General features: G+C 42.1%; 1 protein-coding gene across 5 annotated transcripts in view; it reads left to right on the forward strand.

Annotated features, from left to right (window-relative positions):
- Window positions 1-6,432: 6,432 nt before the first annotated feature.
- KCNC1 (potassium voltage-gated channel subfamily C member 1) overlaps window positions 6,433-21,335 on the forward strand; it is a 112,178-nt gene continuing 97,275 nt past the window's right edge. For 4 of the 5 annotated variants that reach the window (XM_033153884.1, XM_033153892.1, XM_033153900.1 and 1 more), the window contains exon 1: window positions 6,519-7,185. In XM_033153884.1, coding sequence (XP_033009775.1) covers window positions 6,616-7,185 — 570 coding nt within the window. In that variant the 5' untranslated portion in view covers window positions 6,519-6,615. Of the gene's footprint in view, window positions 7,186-21,335 lie in introns of all 5 variants that reach the window. The other variant, XM_033153916.1, reaches the window with a different exon arrangement.

The following is a 21,335-nucleotide window of genomic DNA, read 5'->3' on the forward strand; positions in this document are numbered from 1 at the left end:
TCCCAGAACTGGGATATGAATGCAGACTTTCACCATCCAAGTTTATCCATTATGCCACACTTGTTCGCTTAATCAGTATCACCAATAAGAGACATCTGGACATGCCATAAAAATAAATCTGGACTAACATCTTTTTAAAAAAATATAATTCACCACTCCGACGGTAACGCTTCCCACTCACAATCAGCTGGAGATTAATCACAAGCAGTGGCCTATACTGATGAGAATGATTAGTGTTTCCTACTGAAAATGACTCTGGGACGATTCAGTGATTCCAATTGAGCTTGTTTTGTAGTTGGGATGGAAGAATGTTAGCTTAAAAAAAAATAAGATTTCTCTCCATGAGAACTTTAGTATACAGATGCAAGCTGGATGAAACAAAATAATTTGCAGCCCAAGCGGGAGCAGGAGAGCACATGCAAAAAGCCCCAGGTTCAACCCCCAACATGTCAATATAAGGTTGGGGAAATGCTCCAGTTTGAAATATTGGATGGCTGGTGCCAGGTAATGTTGGCGATACTCAGGATAAGGCTAAAATTAATGTGCATATCTCTCCTGGTCATTTGTGTTGATGACAAAGGTACCCCTTGAAATTCCTCTTGAAGGATCTCTCTCCCTCTCCTCAGAACAACAGTGACCCCAAGAATTGGTTGGCTACCTTGTTCAAGCAAGCAAACAGCTGTAACACAGAAAACTAAACTGTTTGTGCTTTTACCAAGCAAACAGAGCCTTAGGGAAAAGTAATACCCATGTGAGTGACTGGATGAGCAGTGTCAGGGGTATAAGGCAGAATGAGAACGTTTTCAGCAGATCCTTTAAAAGGATGCTTAACATGAGGAAGATAACTTCTGAAATCTGGATGGACAAATTGGTTGTCTGTATTAAGCAAAAACCATGCAAGTATGTAGCACATTCTTTTATTTTGAGAGTGCCTTTTTAAATACTTCTCGGAGTGTGCAGGGCAGGCAGAAGGGAGTGGAGGAAGGAGAGAGGCAGATTGATTTTCCATTTATAACTTGCCTTTTTCTATTGCTCTTAAGACAGCTTTCTGTCCAGCAAGCTGTTTCTGCTAAGATTCCATAACTCTACACCATCATCATTAATCTTTGATGTGGACAATTGTCAAATGCATTTTGTAAATTTAACTGTACTTCATCCATTGGATTTGCCTTATCTGTTTTAACAGCAATATCTTTAAAGACTTGAGTCTTTGGCAGGACATTTGAGTATTACCATTTTTACCGGATTCCTGAAATACTGTTACACGTGTCCTGGGTGATAAGAACTCTAGGAGCACATCATGTTTCCAGGTCCTGTTTCCTTGGAATGAGGCCACTGGAGGTTTGTAGAAGTTTTGTGATGCATGGACACACACACACACACACACACACACACACACACACATCCATGTAGGTGGAGTTGCCACGTAGCTTCAACAGATGTCCCAGATATCAGTGCTTTCCATCAATGTTTTGGGGAGGGATATAGCTACCCCACAAATGCTGTTGGCTTCCAGAATCTAAATCTCAGTTTCTCTCTGACTCCGTGTCAATCCAAAACTTCTCTTTCTCATCCGCATACACCTCAACGACCTCACTTCCAGCCAAGGGAGGAGAAAAGAAAAGCATATCCTCTATTATCATGCTGGCTATCACATTTCTGAAGTATCTCTACCTATTTGGCCTCTGTGACAACATATTACCCCTAGTGTACAGAATATTGGGAACTTTTAAAAAACAAAACAGGATCTGAAGAAGCAGGTCTGAGGTCATGGTGGCTCTTTGCCAGTCAGGGCAGGATGTGCTGGTCCATGGTTTAGTATAAAAAAAGCTTCATCTCTTGATAGACTTTTCAGCCAGTTCATGCAGCCAACAGCAGCAGAGCAAGCAGTGAATGGTTAAAGGACACCCCATGCTTCAGAGCTCTGGGAACCCTAGCTAATTTGGTATGGTACCAGTCTGCACACAATCAGCTATATTCTGTGAACAGTTTTTTCTGCATTTGGTTAAAATCACGGAAATGGGTCAAACATTCATGTTGAATTGTTGCGTGAAAATCAAAGTGTTTTGCGGTTTGTTTGTTTGTTTGTTTGTTTTAAAGCTGCCTGGAGCATTTTAGCAGTCCTCCTCCAGACTCCAGACTTACAACTATAGAATCACGGGGTTGGAAAGTGACTCCAAGGTCAGTTAGTCCAGCCCCAATCCAATAACAGTCTTCCCCAACCTGATGTCTTCCAAATGTTGTTGAACTACAGTGGAACCCCGGGTTATGCACGCAATCCGTTCCATGTCGCCGTGCATAATGTGTGCATGCGTAACTCAAACGCACATAAAAAACCCTGAAAACCCAGAAGTTGCATGATTTGAGTGCTTCTGCGCATGTGCGAAGTGCGCAGAAGCGTTCTGCGCATCCAGCAGTCGCGTGCACTCCAGAAAACACTTCCGGGAGCTGGAGTGCATATCCTGAATGTACACAACACGGAATGTACGCAACATGAGGTATGACTGTACTGGCTAGGGCTGATGGGAACTGTAGTCCCAAAAATATGTAGGGTACCACATTGGGGAAGGCTGTTATAAAGCTTTATTTAATCAAAGTATGTGCAGCTTAACATAGCCTAATATTATTTCTGCCATTTTTCCTGATTGAGAAATGGTCTCATGCAGAGGAGATGTATTCTGTGACTCCCGTCCATCATAAATGTTAATGCTTTCTAGGAAGCTCAGTGAATATACTTATGTCTCCCAGTTAAGCTCTATATAGAAATAATAAAGTAACACAGCAAAGAAACATAGCAGAGTTTATAATGCATTATGTCCATTTCATTGCTGTGGGCTGTAAAATTGAATTTTATCCAATCTTACCTGAAATATTAAAACAAAATAAAAAATTCTTTCTAGTAGCACCTTAGAGACCAACTAAGTTTGTTCTTGGTATGAGCTTTCCCACGAAAGCTCATACCAAGAACAAACTTAGTTGGTCTCTAAGGTGCTACTGGAAAGAATTTTTTATTTTGTTTTGACTATGGCAGACCAACATGGCTACCCACCTGTAACTGAAATATTAAGATCTTTACTTAGGTTGATAGTGTCTCAGTAGTACCTCACATTACAGGACAGAGAACAAGTGACATTATTTCCATAAACCTTATAGTGCAGGGGTTAGCAACCTTTTTCAGCCGTGGGCCGGTCCACCGTCCCTCAGACGGACTATCTTTTTTTTGGGGGGGGGGGGGTGAACGAATTCCTATGCCCCACAAATAACCCAGAGATGCATTTTAAATAAAAGCATGCATTCTACTTGTAAAAACACCAGACAGGCCCCACAAATAACCCAGAGATGCATTTTAAATAAAAGGACACATTCTACTCATGTAAAAACACACTGATTCCTGGACCGTCTGTGGGCTGGATTGAGAAGGCAATTGGACCGCATCCGGCCCACAGGCCTTAGGTTGCCTATCCCGTTATAGTGTATGATTCCTGGTCCTTTTATGTATTAAATAAAGGCAACTGATCTCCTTAACATGAATGCATCAGTGAATTGAGAAGGAAGTGGGTAAACGTAGTGATACACCCTTAGTCTGGAGAAGAAATTGGAAACCTTTGGTACTCCAGGTGATGCTGGAAACCTTGACCCAATGGCCAGGGATTATGGGAGTTGTTGTTTCAGGTTCTCTATTCCTTCGTATGCAGGGGAATGGATGGATCTACTTCATTTGCAAAGTAGGGTCATGCTTTGTTTTTTGAAAACATCTACAGATCTTGTTGACCAGGGCACAAACATGCTTCCAGTTAGGAAAATGGATCTATTGCATTTGTTCAGATTGTGGGCTGGTGCCCTATTAGCCATTAAACTATTTGTTGGAAATAAGGCCCACAGATTTCCCAGTGGAACTTACTTCCATCCCACACATGTTGTTTTCAGGATCCTGGCCTTAGGTTGCCTAATTGGCAATATTTTCAGATTAGGCTATAACTGGGCTGTGATTTGTAGCCTCCACATTCTTTTTTTGCTCTTTGAAACTTCTCTTGTTGTTTTAAATCTCTATTTAATCACTATTAAAATTCAATACGCTTTTAAAAAAAAGGTTTTAGACCTAGGAACACAAATCATAAAGAATAATACCTAGGAACTCAGGTTTCCCATTCCCCATGGCATCTCAAGAATAATGCTTTCATTTTGAAGTGAGAATGTTTGAAGATGGTTTGAATGTTTGAACACTGAAGATCAAGCAACATATTCACATTGATCTTTTCTTTCAGCAGGCCTGAACTGATTTCTCTGCTTCTCTTTTAAGCCGGGAAATATGCCTGATCTCTCTTGGCCACTAGTGGAACAGCCATTTCTGTCTTCCTCCTTCATCGCCACTTCTGATGAGAGGGAGCCTATGTCAGAGAAAACTCTCCTTCCCATCTATCTGAAAATGCCTATATTGATTAAAGCAGATGATGGGGAGTGGGATGCGATTTTCACAGGCAACGGTCCAAAGGTTGCCAACCTAATGTCAGATGCTGCTTTCTATGGCAAAGGGGTGATAGGAGCGGCCGCTCCTCTGCCTTCCTCCCCCCTCCCTCACGCAGCCCTCCCCAAATTGCTTGAGTGCATCCTTTCACGTTGACGAAAGGAGGCTCAAGGCAGTCCTTTCTATGTCTTTCTCGAAATAAAAAAGCCAAAGGAAAGCTAGCAAGACCCTTCGCCAGGCCCAGCCCTGCCGTCTCCTGCAGTCCCCACATTAATCGCTGGCAGCAAGGTAGACAATGGCAATCCCAGGCTCCCTCTGGCTCAGCACGCTGCCTCTCGCTCTTAAGTCTTCCAGGGAAAAGCACCAGGTGGCCCAACACCGAGGTCTTTCCGGTGCCCCCCCCCCGAATCCATTCATTCCGAGGGAGAGATCCGAATCGTGACCGCTGCCTTCTATAGAGCCCCGGGATCTTCTCCAGCTGTGTGACATCCCATTCAGAGCAGAGGTGCGATCCCCTCCGCCCTCTCCCTCCCGGCCCTCTCTTTTCTCCCGGCTGAGAAAATCGCACCCTCCCTTTGGCCGCCTTGCTGTACGCGTCTCTCTCTCTCTCTGCCTTTCCACTCCAGGTGACACTGGCGCGCGTGTAGCTGCTAGGCGCTGCCTCCCCGCGCTGCATTAGGACCCGGGGAGAACTGCTCTATTCAGAACACAGCGCGCCTGCGCGGTGCTGAAGTGTCCGGAGACCGGGCTGGCTGGACGAAGCAGCGAAGAACGGCAAGCGCGGCGGCGGCGGCGAGTTCTCTGGCACCCAGCCTTCCTTCAGCACCACCTGCGAGAGCTCTTGGGCGGCGGGCGCGAGGGAAGGAGGAGCAGACAGAGACGCGCTGATTGTCCACCTCCCTCAGCACAATCCACCTGAGGCTTCCCCAAGCTGCCTGGATCGCCTGCTCGCCTCAGCCCGACACGTAGGGAAGGAGGAATAAAGACCCCCCCCTCCCCGTTCCTGATCCCTTTTAGCCTGCCCACCTCCCTTTCAACCCCTCTCCCCGCCTTTCCATCCATCCCCAGTGGCAACCTCCCGTCAAGGGAAGCGCTACTAGTCAAGGGCTGCGGGAGCGCTGTCCATTTCAGCACCACGCTGCCCTAAGCAAAGGCGAGCACACGTCGCGTGCCTAAGTCACCACTGGTGGCGGGGAAGGTGGGGGGCGATCCGGCCAAAGCTTAGGAGCCGAAGGCACCTTTCGGGCTGCTGCAAAGTGTGATCGGCATCAACAAGGAGGGAGCCGAAGAAGAAGCGAAGATTGAAGGCGACGCATACGGATTTGGTGGTCTTTTGTTTAAATCGGAGAGCTACTGCTGGAGAATTGTCAGCTATCTATTCCATTGCTGATTTGTTATTGCTTCGTCGTTATCACCATCCATTTAGTTCCTGGTTGTGGTTTTTCACAACCCTGCCTAAATATTAGGATTGCTACGTGTTGAGCTTTTCCTAGCAGCCACCTCTTGCTCCTGCCTCTGCTCCTAGGACGCCAGTACAGAACGATTTTTGTTTTACAAACATCAGCATCTTCAAGAGATTGGGTTTGATTGCTGCAGCTGGGCATTGGTATCTGCCCACTTTCTTCCTCCCACCTTATTTGTGTATGTGTGTGTGTTGTGTTGTGGACCCCTTACTCCACTGCCTCCAGCCTCTTGTTGCATGCCCCTGCCACCACCAATCTTCCCCACTGAACCCGCTTTGTAGGTCAGCTATGTCCCACTAGATTTATTAATTGATACATCTTAACTGAGGAAGCAACCCCCCTTCCCCACTCTGACACTCACCCCTACCTACCCAACCATTTCTCACCATCACTGTTCTTGGATACCCAGCATATTCTTATTTTAAGTGATGCTTGTATGAGTTTTAAATTGCCAGTAAAGAACCCAAATCTGCCATCATTAACTTTCACTGGTGCTCTTGACTTTGCCTCTGTGGGGGTGAAGGGTATAAGAGGCCAAGACCAGTGGATGCCCTTGATAGGGGCACCTCTTCCCCACATAGGAAAGGTATCAAGTTATTGATTGCAGATGAGCAGGCGCCCCCTTATGTGCTTGTTGTGTGTTGTGCTTGTTTGGATGAGTCCACGACATGCCTAATAAGAGACGAGATGGGCCAGGGCGATGAGAGCGATCGCATTGTGATCAATGTGGGAGGGACTAGGCATCAGACTTACCGCAGCACCTTACGCACCTTGCCCGGCACTCGATTGGCCTGGATTGCGGAGCCGGATGCCCACAGTCACTTTGACTATGACCCCCGCACAGATGAGTTCTTCTTTGACCGGCACCCAGGTGTCTTTGCCCATATCCTGAACTACTACCGCACAGGTAAGCTGCACTGCCCAGCAGATGTTTGTGGACCTCTATATGAGGAGGAGCTGGCCTTCTGGGGCATCGATGAAACCGATGTGGAGCCCTGTTGTTGGATGACCTACAGGCAGCACCGTGATGCCGAAGAGGCCCTTGACAGTTTTGGTGGGGCACCTCTGGATAATAGTGCTGATGATGGAGATGCAGATGGCACTGGAGACTCAGGTGATGGTGAGGAGGAGCTGGAGATGACTAAACGCCTGGCACTCAGTGATTCTCCAGATGGAAGGCCTGGGGGCTTTTGGAAGAGGTGGCAGCCCCGTATCTGGGCACTATTTGAGGATCCCTATTCCTCCAGATATGCAAGGGTAAGCCAAACAACCAGCACTCAGAATACCTTATTTACACAAACTCTAAGAGGGTTTTTAACTCTGCGCTGTTCACCAGTTTCTGGTTGCATTTCATGTGCTGCAAACAATGCAGGGCCACGCCACTTAAGGGCAGGTAAGAGAAGCCACGTGCCTTCTAAGGCTGGCATCACATGAGTGAAGCCAGCACTTCAAAACAAGGGCAGATACAAGGGCATAACACACCAGGAGGAGATTGAACTTTATAACAAATACCCAATATTGCAATCCATTTTAAGTAGACATCTTTTGATAGTCACCCAAGTAACTGCCTGAGCAATATTTTGTAGTCAAATTTCTCTCCTGAGTTACCTACCATTTTTCTCAACAAAGTGAAGAGGTATTCATTACTACAGCCACTTGACTGAAGGCTTGTATGATGGGTTTTTTGATTGAGCTGAATGGCATTTTCTTTTATCTGATTTCCAACCCAAAGGCCAGATATGATGCTCCAGGTTCAGTCTTCACTTTAGCAATTGCATTTCTTTATTAAACTGAGGTGACTCATATCAAGACACGCATGCAAGGTATATCTTATTGCAGAGCAGGAGGAAGATCCCTTCTTCCTCATGCCAGCATTTGGAAGTAACAGAAAATGGGTTTTGTGTTCAGCTTATTAATGTGAATGTGAACAAGACAGACAATAGACGTTGAAAAATTGGTCTCTTTGCTGATGGGTCGAAAGATGCTCCTGTGCTAATCTAGGGACAGATTCTGCTCCCTCTGATGTCACCAGCCAAACACACACTGACGTCAGTGGGGGCTGGTGAAATGTCATGCAGCTGCTTTTGGGAGGCAGTGGGGGAAATGAAGAGGAAGATTGAATGGGGAAAGTTGCTTCACTTTTCTGAGGTCTTAAGTGGACGGGTGTATGTATGTGTGTTAACACTATGGTTGCTGTTGTTTCCCCCATCCACTATCATGAATGTTTTATTCCTGAGTGCATGTTTGTGTGGATAGACAAGACAAAAAATGAAAATATATTTGTGTGGGTAGAGAATGCAAAAAATGAAAAGATTCTTGGAAAATGGTTGTATACATGAAGAGCAGCCAATTTGATGACAAACACGAGATGACTTACTGGGCACAGAAAACAATTTTTGTTACTTACTGGAAGCATAAAGCTCAGCACGTATCTTAAAATGGAAAATGGTGCCAGGCTGGCAAGGGAATGAATGAGATGTGTAGAGCGAGAGCCCTGGCTTGGCTCTTTTTGATTACTCCCCATTACATACTATTCAGAGATTTCGTACCACATTAGCAAGTTTAATATGTAAAGCTATGAGTCTTAACATAGTGTGTAGTAAAGATTAATTAAATATTTGCTAGATCATAAAATAATGGTGTTCTTGAGCAGCAACACTTGGATCCCAGTGACATTTTGCAAGGGGCATGAAACTGTAGAGAAGAAAGTCAAATAGCTGTTTTTTCAGACAGATCCTGCTGGCTTTCTCTAACAAAGAGTAATATGAACACAAACTGGATTTGAAATGGAGTCTCCCTTCTTCCCCCATAGATACTGAATTACACACAGACTAGGACCAGGCATGTCATGTCCCAGCTGGCATTGTGCAGAGCAAAGGTCCTATATTTGAAGAGATGCTGTAGCTTAGTGCTGAAGCACATGCTGTTCATTCTGAAAGTGGAATTTGTGGCACCTCTGGTTAAAATGGTTTCAGGCAGCAAAGCTGTGAAAGACATCCTGGAGATCCACTGCTAGTCAGGGCAAAACACATTGCTGAACTAGTTGTACCAATGGCCTCTTGTTCAGGCTTCATCTGACCATAGGGGCAAAAACCCTAGAAAGTACCTGTGGGGTGTAATTCGTGATTTTGGTGTGACTTGTATCGATTCTGGTAATGAACAATCATGCATTCTATTTATACCTTTGTCAAAAGATATAGCTGGATAATTTTTGTTTGTTTCTTTTACTGTCCAATTTTTTAGCTGGGTTTTTGATATGGGTATGTGGGGTGTATTAAGCCTTTGGATTTCATTTGCCATTGCCCACTCCAAAAGCTATTGCAAATGGCTAATTTTCCTTTTAATTCATGACCTTATATGCAGGTTTTGCAGTGTGTATAAGGAGTAAGAAAACATGCAGCCATTTAATCTAAAAAAAGCTTTCTGTTTAATATGTTCATAGCTATTAATGGATATATTAGCAGACCTTCAGCACCTAATAATGCAAATAGAACCTAATGGATGTGTATATAAAGGAGTACTCAGATCTGTGCTGTGGTAATTTAATAGAAAACACCACAAAGACCTCAAACTAGCTACGGAAGCCATGAAGAAGAATCAGTAGGCAAATTTACATACACACTATTTTTAAAAAAGTCAATTGCACCAAATAAAGTGTTCATTTAGGAAAAATGCACACACAGTTTTAATTAAGAACTGTATAGTTCTAAAATGCCTACATCAAATTAAGGCTTGCAAATTACTGTACATTTAGTCTTGGAAGTTTTCAAATGGTTTTATATTTAGGTATACACAATTGTCCTGTAATAAACATGTGACTGTGGGGCTGAAGGTGAATCTCACATTTACAAAATCTTTGGGGATTCTGAAGCCTTTGGGGGTACAGAACTCCTGCAGTGAATCACCTTTCCTCTGGGCTACGATTGTGACCAAATCTTCACCACATTTTAATTTTTCTTATGTCCTAGAGTTGTCCATGAAAGAATCCTAAAACTATACAGTAGAGTATTGATTACTCAAATATTGAATAGAATAGTTTTTTTATCCCACCCCAATGCATGAGTGTGTGTTGCATGCCCCCCATCTGTGCCACATATTCACATGCATAAATCAATATTTCTTAGGAAGTGTTTGAAGGACACAGTTCAGCATTTCAACTTTGCTGTTCATGACAGAGTCATCCATATGGGTCTGTTTTCTTTCTCGCATTGGATGTCCAAAAAAGAAAGCAATGATCTAAAAACTGCTATAAAGTATAGCTACTAGTGCTTGAAAAAACACCAATTCCTATCAATAAATTTACAGATACCCGTGAATTTACTTTATCTTAATTTTAAAGCCTTACGGGCAGATGTTTTAAATGAAATATTGCTTGACATAATACTTCTCACATAGTACAGATACAAAATCCAGAAAAAACAAGTACTTATTTGTAACCTAATGAATAAAAGCCAATCCTGTGATTGAGAACAATTATCTCCTAGACTAATAGCTTACTCATTCTGAGTGTGAATCCTTATGTAACCAAAGTAGAAGCATCCACATGTAAGAGAGAGGTTTCAGCAGGAAGCAACCTAAGATTTTCAGAAGTTCCAAAACTCTTTAGAAAAAGTCCAGGTGGATCTAAAAACAGCCTAACAAGAATTGAACATTCTCAACAGAACATTGACCAACTATTGTGGAGGGAACAGAAAATCTGGGGGACAAGGGAAACAGAATGGAGTAACTGAAAGTACCATGGCTGGCTGACATACTGAACAGGAGCACTCCACACTGCAATGTTTTGTTGCAGCAGAGTGGCGCTGTGGTCTAAACCACTGAGCCTCTGCAGATCAGAAGGTCAGCGGTTCGAATCCACGCAACCGAGTGAGCTCCTGCTGCTCTGTCCCACCTCCTGCCAACCTAGCAGCTCGAAAGTACACCAGTGCAAGTAGATAAACAGGTAATGCTGCAGCAGGAAGGTAAACAGCATTTCCATGTGCTCTGGTTTCCATCATGGTGTTCCGTTGTGCTAGAAGCGGTTTAGTCATGTTGGCCACATGACCCAGAAAGCTGTCTGTGGACAAACGGCAGCCTCTCAGCCTGAAAGCAGGATGAGCGCCGTAACCCCATAGTCGCCATTGACTGGACTTAACCGTCCAGGGGTCCTTTACCTTTTACCTTGTCCTAGAAATAAAGGCAGAAGAACTGCTGCTTAGGAAGGTCTGGTGGCCTGATATTTTCTGGTATCAACCATATTGCTGTATTATTATTTCATAGAGATGTGGAGGTCACAAATACTGTATCACTGTATGAGTCTTTTGCATAAATGTTAAACAAAAATTAGTTCTTAATCTTAAAACGTCACACACACACCCCCTCTGTTGCAAAGATAGGTCAGGCATGTCTAAAAGGGGAAGTGGTGCTCTTGCAACAGCTTGCTTGCAGTCTACTTTGAGGGAAGAGTCTACTACCCTCAAAATCTTCCCCAAAGTGACCATCCCTTGAAATGAATTAGCTGCTGACCTGAGGTATAAACAGTGTCTAAATACCTAGATTTCTTCCCTGTCTAGGTATGGTTATAAAACAATTAAATATATCTTTTGAATAACACCCCAATGATATGTAGCAAAACTTTCACATAAGTAGAATTTAAACAAGCAGCTGATGAAGCCAAGCAGGAGTCAGCAGCTTGACCTTGAATATTTAGCATCTTGTATAAACTCCCGTAATTCCTGTTTGATTTCAGAGGAACTTACTTATAGGCTAGTGAATTCTGTAAATTCCATCTTCCAAAGTCTTTTAGCTCGTTGAGACCTAAACAGGAGATGGTAGTAGGTACGCAAAGAGATAGTTGGTGTCACTAGATTTCCTATATCAATGTTAAATGGAAGCTGTTTATTTTGATTGCAAGATGCTCTCTGAAGCAAATGTTGTTTCCCTCTTCAGCACCCAATTCCCCCAAATACATGTGTTTAGCCACTTTGAATGATGCCACTCTGTGCTAGCTGAAGAAACAGATTTGGGAGAGTTGTCTGAAAGAGAATTTCCTATACAGGGTAATGATAAAGGCAGCTTCCTGGTCAGCAGTGGTGGGAGAGAAGTGAGAGTGGCAAGGGACAAACAGTCATGAAGGGCAGGGAAATATGTGGAGGGAGTAGAAAAGGGTAAAAAGGGATGAAATCTCAACTGACAGCAGTCCTAGGGCAGGATGATATTTGCATCATTTGTTATTGACACTTCAAAACCACCAAGAAATTCAATGGCAAAAAGTTCTACTGAGTGTATGGTGAACATATCAAGTTTACACCATCCAAATAACTTGAAGCAAAGTGCACCATAGTCCTTATTTTTTGTTACATGATGAGATAGTGAATAGAACTGACAACTCCTTGATAACCAACCTCTTTAAATTCATTGTTTGCAATACTCTTGAGGTCCACCAGCCTTGTTTAAGATTGGTCACCCTTGCATTCTGGAAGACTATATGGAAGGGCCAAAAGACACAGCAATGTGGGCACCTGCATACAAATTTTTCATTGAAGAATTTCTCAAAGGTTGGCATTACCCACTGGTAACAAAAATGTGAAGAGCCGTTCCAATGCAAGGAAAATATTTTACTGGCAGGAAGAGTGAGGAGAGGTGACCAGGAAGATGTGATTTAAAAGAGAGAAGAAGAGGAAGATGAACAGAAGAGAAAAGAGTGGAACAAGGGCAAAAAGAATTAGCAACTTCATTGCTTTATGGGTGCTTTATGATGAAGGAAAGGGCATAGGTAAGAATTATTAGGGAGTTATATTAAAATTTTCTTTTTTAAAAGTTAAGGAAATACGGTTTTTCCTCTGCAACAAAGAGTTCCTTGTAGAAATAATGTCCTCCCATGATTCTAATGGACTAATACTTTGTGAAAATTAATACCAGTCATGGTACCTAATGTAATGCCCCATGACAAAATAGTTACCTATGATTAAACAAAACTTTCATGAGTCTCTTGACATCCACTGTGCCAGAATCAATCTCACATGAGAGTGCCCTGTGGGCTTAAAGTTTAGGAGAAGCTTGACACTCTTATATACCTTACTTATTCAGGAAGCAAATTGAGGAGAAAAATGTAAAAGAGAATCGGAAAGTCACCAAGTAATCAGATTTTCACTGTATCCTTCAAATGAACTTGACACATCACTCTTTCTCGCATTCCTTTGTTCTAGCTATAATCTCCAGATTATTTTGGTAGCATTGAGTTACATCAACTAGCGTGACAGTCAGAGAGGCTATGATTCAACAGCAGTGGATATAAATATACATCTGAAGTTTATGATTAGGACAGTTTACCAAGACCTTTCTTGGTATAGACGCCTAATGTTACTTTGTGTGGAAAAAAAGAAGCACGAGGCAAGTCATATAATGATAGGGACACATAAAGCAGGACTATGAACTCTGTTGACCAAGCTTTTGGGTGGAGGGGCCAGGAATCCATAATTTTAGTTCCTGTATTTTTGTTTTTAAATGGTTCTGTCTGTCCTGAGGTTTGCAACAACTTTTTTGTGGTGCAGCTTCACTTTAGTAGATTGACCTATAGTGTAGTTTGTTCCTTTTTAATGTATGTGTGTGTGCATGTGTAGAGATGTAAGCTGGAATGTAGCTGGTCCTGCCATGAGGTATGTTTGGTCTAGCTAACGCCATAATACAATGTGTTCCTTGTGTTCTTTAACAACAGGATATGCTAACAATTCAAAAAGTAAACATATATACATAAGCTTTCAGGACAGAGTGGGTTAAAAGGCTAAATACATGTGTAAATCAACAACCTCAAGCAGCTTGTGTATGAACTCATTATACTATTGCAAATAATATCTGTTATTAACCAGTACCAGTGATTAACTCCTACTAATAGCAACAATGGAACCTCTAGCTGTTTTCACTACACATTCAGACATTTCTGCACAGTTTACATTGTGAACTTTTCCACAGGGCAATCTATGTGGGCAGATACTTTTCTTATCATTGCATATTTCTGGAGCCAAATCCAGAGACCCCCTGCACTCTGAACATACAACATTTGTTAAAATAAAATAAAAAATACTTTTTTCTTGATGGGGGGGGGGAATCTACTTAACTGAGCTACTTTGCAGTTGGCATTCCCACTATTATCAAAATGGGTCAGGATTTGAACTTGGGGCCCTGGATCTAGGTGCCACTTTTCCAATGGTTTCATCCTGTGGCTTTGAGCAAGTTCAAATGTCATACCTCAGTCTACCATTGCGGAAATCATAGTGTTGAACCTCTTAAGTAAAGCTGACTCCATACATTGCATGATTAGATCACACCTAAAATGTTGTAAGTATGCAACTAAAAATGCAACGTATGATTTTTGTACATGTTTACAAATACGGAAACAATCATCGGGTAGCCATGATTTCCCACAGCTTCCCACCCACTCAATGGCAAACACAGGCTTTCTTTTGTGTAATGTGTAAAATGACACATAGTGTGAAAGCAGAGGCCAAAAATGACGATAAAGTGAAATTTGTTAAACTATAAGTAGAGGACGGTCTAAGCAGATGAGGAACCACCAAGGGGCCAGAGCACACACTTTGCAGGCAGAATATTCCCAGGCTTGGTCCATGGCCTCTCCAGTTAAAATGATCCAGTAGCACATGATGGAAAGCCTGGAGAGCCTCTGCCAGTTGCAACAAACAACAGTGGGCTAGGTCAAAAGTGTGATCTGATAGAAGTCAGCCTTGTATGCTCTCTAATTTAGCTGCTTCACAAAATTCACATCTGGAGGAGAAAGGATGCTTCCCTCAGGCCTTAGTCCTAGGCCCCAAAGTGTAGAGTTCCTTCCATAATGGACAGAAAAGTAAAGTTGTATTGGAAGCCAGTCTTCACTGTCCCAGTCATTTAGCAAGATAAAACCCAGGGTGCTTCCAGACAGCCTCTTTTACTGGACGTTCATCCTGGTTTGCCTGAAGGCAAGATGACATTGTGTCAAAGCAAGCGTCACCCCACACTTTCCCATGCATTTTCCTCTTACTTTCCTTATCTTAAAAAGTCCAATCTTTTGCAGAGGTGGGTTTGTAGCAGAAGACCTCTGAATCCACTGTAATTACATGACCTGCCAGTTTGTGATTGAATCCCACCCCCAAAACCTGGAAATGCCCCAACACCTCACCTCGATGTGCAAACTGGAACAACATATTTCCACTTTGACTTCAACGAAAAGGAAGGGTAATTCAGAGTAGCTGTAAGCATATTATACAAAGTAATGGTATATATGCTTAAGTGCAATGCAGAAAGCATGAAGCTCCTTAAGTGTTGTGGAGGAAATATCCCATTCTAACTTTTAGTCACAGTTTCGCCAGTGCAAACAGAGACTACTACTAGTAGTGGTGGTAGTAAAGGTAACGGTAAAGGGACACCTGACCATTAGGTCCAGTCATGTCCGACTTTGGGGTTGCGGTACTCATCTCACGTTACTGGCCAAGGGAGCCGGCGTACAGCTTCCGGGTCATGTGGCCAGCATGACAAAGCCGCTTCTGGTGAACCAGAGCAGCACACGGAAACACTGTTTACCTTCCCGCAGGAGCAGTACCTATTTATCTACTTGCACTTTTGACATGCTTTTGAACTGCTAGGTGGGCAGGAGCAGGGACCGAGCAATGGGAGCTCACCCCATCGCAGGGATTCGAACTACCGACCTTCTGATCAGCAAGTCCTAGGCTCTGTGGTTTAACCCGCAGCGCCACCCACGTAGTGGTAGTAGTAGTGATACTAATATCAGTGATACTAATATCAATAGATAAGCTTATTTGTAGGCACATTTTTCAATATCAACAGATAAGCTTATTTGTAAGCACATTTTCAAAACGCACTCCAATTATTCAGCAGTTTAAAAAAAGCTAATGTTATTCTAGGATGCATCGACAGAAGTATAGGGTCCAGATCAAGGGAAGTAATAGTCCTGCTCTATACTGCCTTGGTCAGACCCCACCTGGAGTCGTGTGTCTAGTTCTGGGTGCCACAGTTTAAGAAGGATGTTGACAAGCTGGAACAAGTGCAGAAGAAAGTGACCAAGGTGATCAAGGGTCTGGAAACCAAGCCTTATGAGGAATGGTTGAGGGAGCTGGATATGTTTAGCAGACTGAGAGGAGATATGATAGCCATCTTTGAATATCTTAAGGGCAGTCACATGGAAGAGCAAGCTTGTTTTCTCCAGCTGTGGAGGGTAGGCCTCGAACCAATGGCCATTGTTACAAGAAAGGAGATTTCAACTAAACATCAGGAAGACCTTTCTGACAGTAAGAGGTGTATGATAGTGGAACAGACTCTTTTGGAAGGTGGGGGACTCTGCTTCACTGGAGGTATTTAATCAGAGTTGGATGGCCATCTGTCATAGGTGCTTTAATTGAGATTCCTGCATTGCAGGGGGCTGGACTAGATGTCCCTTGCAGTCCCTTCCAACTCTACAAGTCTATGATTCTATGAATCTTCAACAATACAATAAAAATGCAACATTTCCTTTCAATCTGGAAATGTTAGACTGAAAAACCTGGATGTCACAACTTGATTAATAAAACCACTTGGGAATACCTGTTTTTGACAAGGCGATTTGGATCTCCGCATTCTTTTGTAATGCACCTACCCCATAAGTTCCTGCAGTGTAACTGTTCAGAGAATGAAGGGCCAGGCTTTCAGTTCCTGAGTGAGAGAACATTTCATCACCTAATGATCACAAATGGGATCTGACACCATTCCAGTGCAAGACCTCACAGTCACAGGTGCTACAGCATTAGTGGGGCACCAGCCTATTTGTGATGCAGCTGCCTCATGCTAGGAGCTTGAGCAGCTGTGCAAAAACTAAATGATTTCGGGGTATGTGATGCAGCCATCGATAGCCTCTTACACTCTATGCTATTCATTATTATGTATTTAGAGAGCCAGTGTGGTGTAGTGGTTAAGAGCGGTAGACTCTTAATCTGGTGAACCGGGTTTGAGACTCCGCTCCTCCACATGCAGCTGCTGGGTGACCTTGGGCTAGTCACACTTCTTTGAAGTCTCTCAGCCCCACTCACCTCACAGAGTGTTTGTTGTGGGGGAGGAAGGGAAAGGAGAATGTTAGACTCATTCGGGTAGTGATAAAGCAGGATATCAAATCCAAACTATTATTATTATTATTATTATTAATATTATTATTATTATTATTAAGAAGTTCTAGTCTGTCCATCATTACCAATCTCAGGGCAGATTCTATTAGCCCAGGCACTGATGGGAACAGTAGAACTAACTCTGTAAAGTTCTAGATCAAGGAGAGAAGGAAGGAGACATCACTTTCCAAGTAGAAGATGCTTCTTTAGTTGCTGTGGTGCAAGCTAATGCTTGAACAGACTTGAGCCTTTCCACCCCCCTCCAGTTTCTTGGTCTCTGCTGCTTTGAGAAACTGCAGCAAAGCTCAGTGAATGAGTGGTGTATCCTCTCTTAGTTTCCTCCAGTTTCTTCTCTTCATTCCTTCACCTCTGTCCATGTGTTAAGTCAAGCATTTTTATTCTAGCTGTATCTTTAGTTTACATTTATTTACATATAGTTGGCCGTTAAAATAAATTTCACATGAATACTTGGTACCTAGTAAAACATTCCTCCCATTTTTGTTCCCTTCCTAATATCAGCATCAGCCTAAGTTTAAAATGACAATTAATTGCTCAACATCTTATATTTATGGTCCTAGGAAGCAAGCAGTAAATAATCGTAAAAATTTACATGTATTGTTGTATTTGGTTTACAGCGTGAGAATAATAGGCCCAAGCTGATTGTGTCACAAAGTTTGCTGCCAATATTCCCATTTATTTCAGGGAGAGAGAGAAAATGGGTCTCATGGGTGTAAAGCAGAAGAACAGATCACTTGAAGTAAAAGCATTCCTTAAAAGATAGATACATTTGTATATTATGAGTTAAAACAAAGCTGCATTGGCAAGTTAAAGTTAAATCAGCATAATTTATACATATTTGGAGGTTGTTAACATTTACCAGTTGTTACTATCTTTTTAGCCAGTAAGTAAGAAATCCAGCTCCCTCGGCCAATAAAGCGAGATGAGCACTGCATCCCCAGAGTCGTCCATGAATTGTCATGGGTTGGATCCTGCTCTCCCATGAGTGGAGTTCTGTTCACGGGGTGCTTCACAAGAGGAAGCGGGAGAGACAATTTTTGCTGATTCTCCCTTCAGCCTTCTGTCGATCCTGGAAAGCCAGAGGTTGGGAAACCCTTTGCAACAGCAAGATAGATGGCAGTGGCCAAGGGAATGTGGGATCAGCAAAAATCACCTCCCTTGCTGCTGCCTCCACCTCCAGTGGAACTTTCCACTAGATCAGAGCTTCCTCCACAAATGGAAGGAATCCTACTATTTGCAGAAGGCAATGTCTCTAGATGCAAACTGACATTAGCAAGATTTGCCACTGAGAGCAGCTGAGAATAGAGAAATTTTATCAACATTTCCCCAATATTCCCATTACAGAATCGGACATTTACAAGAAAATCCCAACTTCTAAAATGTTATGAATTGCATGCAAAGGTCAACATTCACCAGAATTCTGACCTGAACATATAAAAATCATGTCTTGACAAGAGCCACAACCAACAGGCATCTGTTTTTGAACTGTTGTCAAATATGGGTGTCCTATTTCATTCTACTATCTTTATTTCATTTTAGTGTTCAGGAAATTTGTAACCACAGCATTGCTGAGTGCTGTATTTGTTCAAGAACTGGTGAGGGTTGAGAAAAATCAATACATAGGGTTCAAACCTGCAAAGTTGTACTTAATGCAAAGGACCATTCCCTTAAAATATTTCATTTATGTTAAATAGACTTAATCACAAAGGATCAGGCCTTTCCTTTATTTCAAATAAAATGACAATATAAGTCATTTTAAGGGCCGTGCAATTACCTTTCAAATTCTACATGTTGAAAATACAGGAGGAAACATTTCTGCAAGACTGAGTTGGTTTCTTCTGTTGAATATTACATTGTGTAAGTAGGTGATTCATTCAAATGCGGATCACAGGATATATATGTTGGAATAGTGGATAGAATGCAATTTAAAATCAGATGGAACCAATGCATGGCATGAAATAAAAAAGACACCTGAAATCCCAATTTTTCACTGGACAGCAGATTATTCTGCATGCTGAATTATTAAATCCATATTGTCAGCTTTCATCACTGCTTCCTGCCTGCAGACCAGCCACTATTTAAAGAGAGATACATTGCAGGTGGATGTCATAGTGGAACATGTTGGCTTTGTGATTGGCGGCTAAAATGGAAATGGTTGAATGTAGAGATGTACCAAGTAGCAATTATGAGCTGGGACAGCTGTGCAAGCAAGGCTAGAAATGCTAAACGAAAGCAGAATTTATTGTCTTTGTTATGATAAAATTATATCTTTGTGCAGAAGGTTTATTCTACACTAGTGATGGAGCTTTGTTATGCTGAATTCTCCTTATTCCACTATATCATATACCTGCATCAAAAGGCGCACAGAATGTATGAATGTACCTTTCTGCTCAAATGCTTTTTCATTTATGTTCAATATGCATTTGTGGAATCACTTAATCAACTCAAATATACATTGAATTGTTTGTGAATCCAATTAATTTTAGAATGAATTCAAAAGTATTTTTCTCTGCTCATTCCAGATCAAATTCTAAACATTCATGAATTTAGTGAGTACAGTACAGATTGCTTTTTGTCTTAATTCAAAACACACTGCCCTTCTCCTTCTTCCAGGTCACTTTATGTTAATATTATTTAATTCCCACCCTTGATTATATGAATATTTTGGAAGGTCCTGAGACTTTTGCTGTGCAGTCCTATACATGCCTACTCAGAAGTAAGTCTCATTGAATTCAATGCGGCTTTATCCAAGGCAAGTACTGTAAGTGGGTATAGGACTGTAGCATCATACAAAAGTGTTTGTGGAGTTTGTTTCACTCCACAGACAACCCCAGTGATTTCACTGGCACACGCCACAGAACAAAGGATAACAGGATCAGGCCTTGGTGGATTCTCATTTCCTTCAGATGTGATTTATGTATGGCATCACACTCAAATTAATCATGCTATAAAATTTTGAATAAATCTATGCTCCAAGCTTTTCTCCAGTAATTGCTTATGATGTAAGTCCTTTAATAAGAGTAAGTTAAAATTACATGGTAATGGCCCTTTGAAAAAAGAAGAAGCAATAAATCTCCAATTTCAGTGAGCTGCATAAAAGGCAGTTATGTCACTGCTGCAGATAAAGTACAGAGACACCACTGGCATTCTATTATGTAATTGTTTTGATATTTAGCAAGCAGACATAGATATCAATGTGAACTGTTAGATTTGCCTAGCTAATGGTAGGCCAAAATCATAGTGGCTTTGCTAGAGGAACAGTCAGTTTTAAACATCTTTTCACAACTTCAGCAACAAATGCAAGACATCCACTTGGGGGAAATGGATGCTTAGCTTGTTGTGTTCTTTTGAAACAGCAAAATAAACCATTCTGCCCTTGCTAAGATCTATTATTAGGTCTCCTTAGTTCTAGTCTGACATTCTAACAACTATACTATGTTGTCTCTCTTCACGCACATATCTTCACAACTAGCCTGCAAGATGTTGTGATGAAGATGGTGATTTGGGTTGACCAAGGCCATACATGCTCTGCTCAAGAGCATACTAGAATCTAAACTTAGCATCTTATTCCACTTTGCCACAGTGATTCTGCTTCCAGATGAATGGCAGAGAAAGTCTTTCATTCTGATTCTACAAGTTTAGGGCTGTCATGTTCTAGAACAGGGACAACCTTCTAAACACATGCACACACATGTGCGTGCACACACACACACACACATGTCCCTGACACACTCCTTTCCCCCTTCCTTCTGTTCTCATTTACCAGCAGGGCAGCCATAATCACACTTCCAAAGTTGCAATAAGAATGTTTTATGAGTGGACCTCTGGCTCCACCCACAGATATCCCTTTCCACCTATAGGGAAGGAGATCCACAAACTTCTATGATCCCTGGGATTCTCTCCATAGAACCATAGGATTGTGTCCTGAATGAAGCATTTGTTCAATGGCTATTTAATAGGGAGGCTAAAGAGTTGTGTTCATTTTATTAAAACACACACACACACAAAAAAAATACATGCAACGAACAGTGCTTAGATGTTAACGACATACTGTGCCTGGACTGATTAATCTTGGGTGTTTATCCCTTTGAAAAATCCCCAGGGTGTGAGTGGTTTTATTAAAAGACCCAATGTAAATTTAAACCAGTATGGATTACTTGAAATGTTAGCTACGTCTAAGCGGCAATAAATCAATATCCAGAAGTGCACTGGAACTTCTTGATAAAACCTCATTTGGAAAGACCACTCTTTTGTTTTACTCCCAAG

This window comes from Lacerta agilis, chromosome 1, assembly GCF_009819535.1.
Source record: "Lacerta agilis isolate rLacAgi1 chromosome 1, rLacAgi1.pri, whole genome shotgun sequence".
Taxonomy (NCBI): domain Eukaryota; kingdom Metazoa; phylum Chordata; class Lepidosauria; order Squamata; family Lacertidae; genus Lacerta; species Lacerta agilis.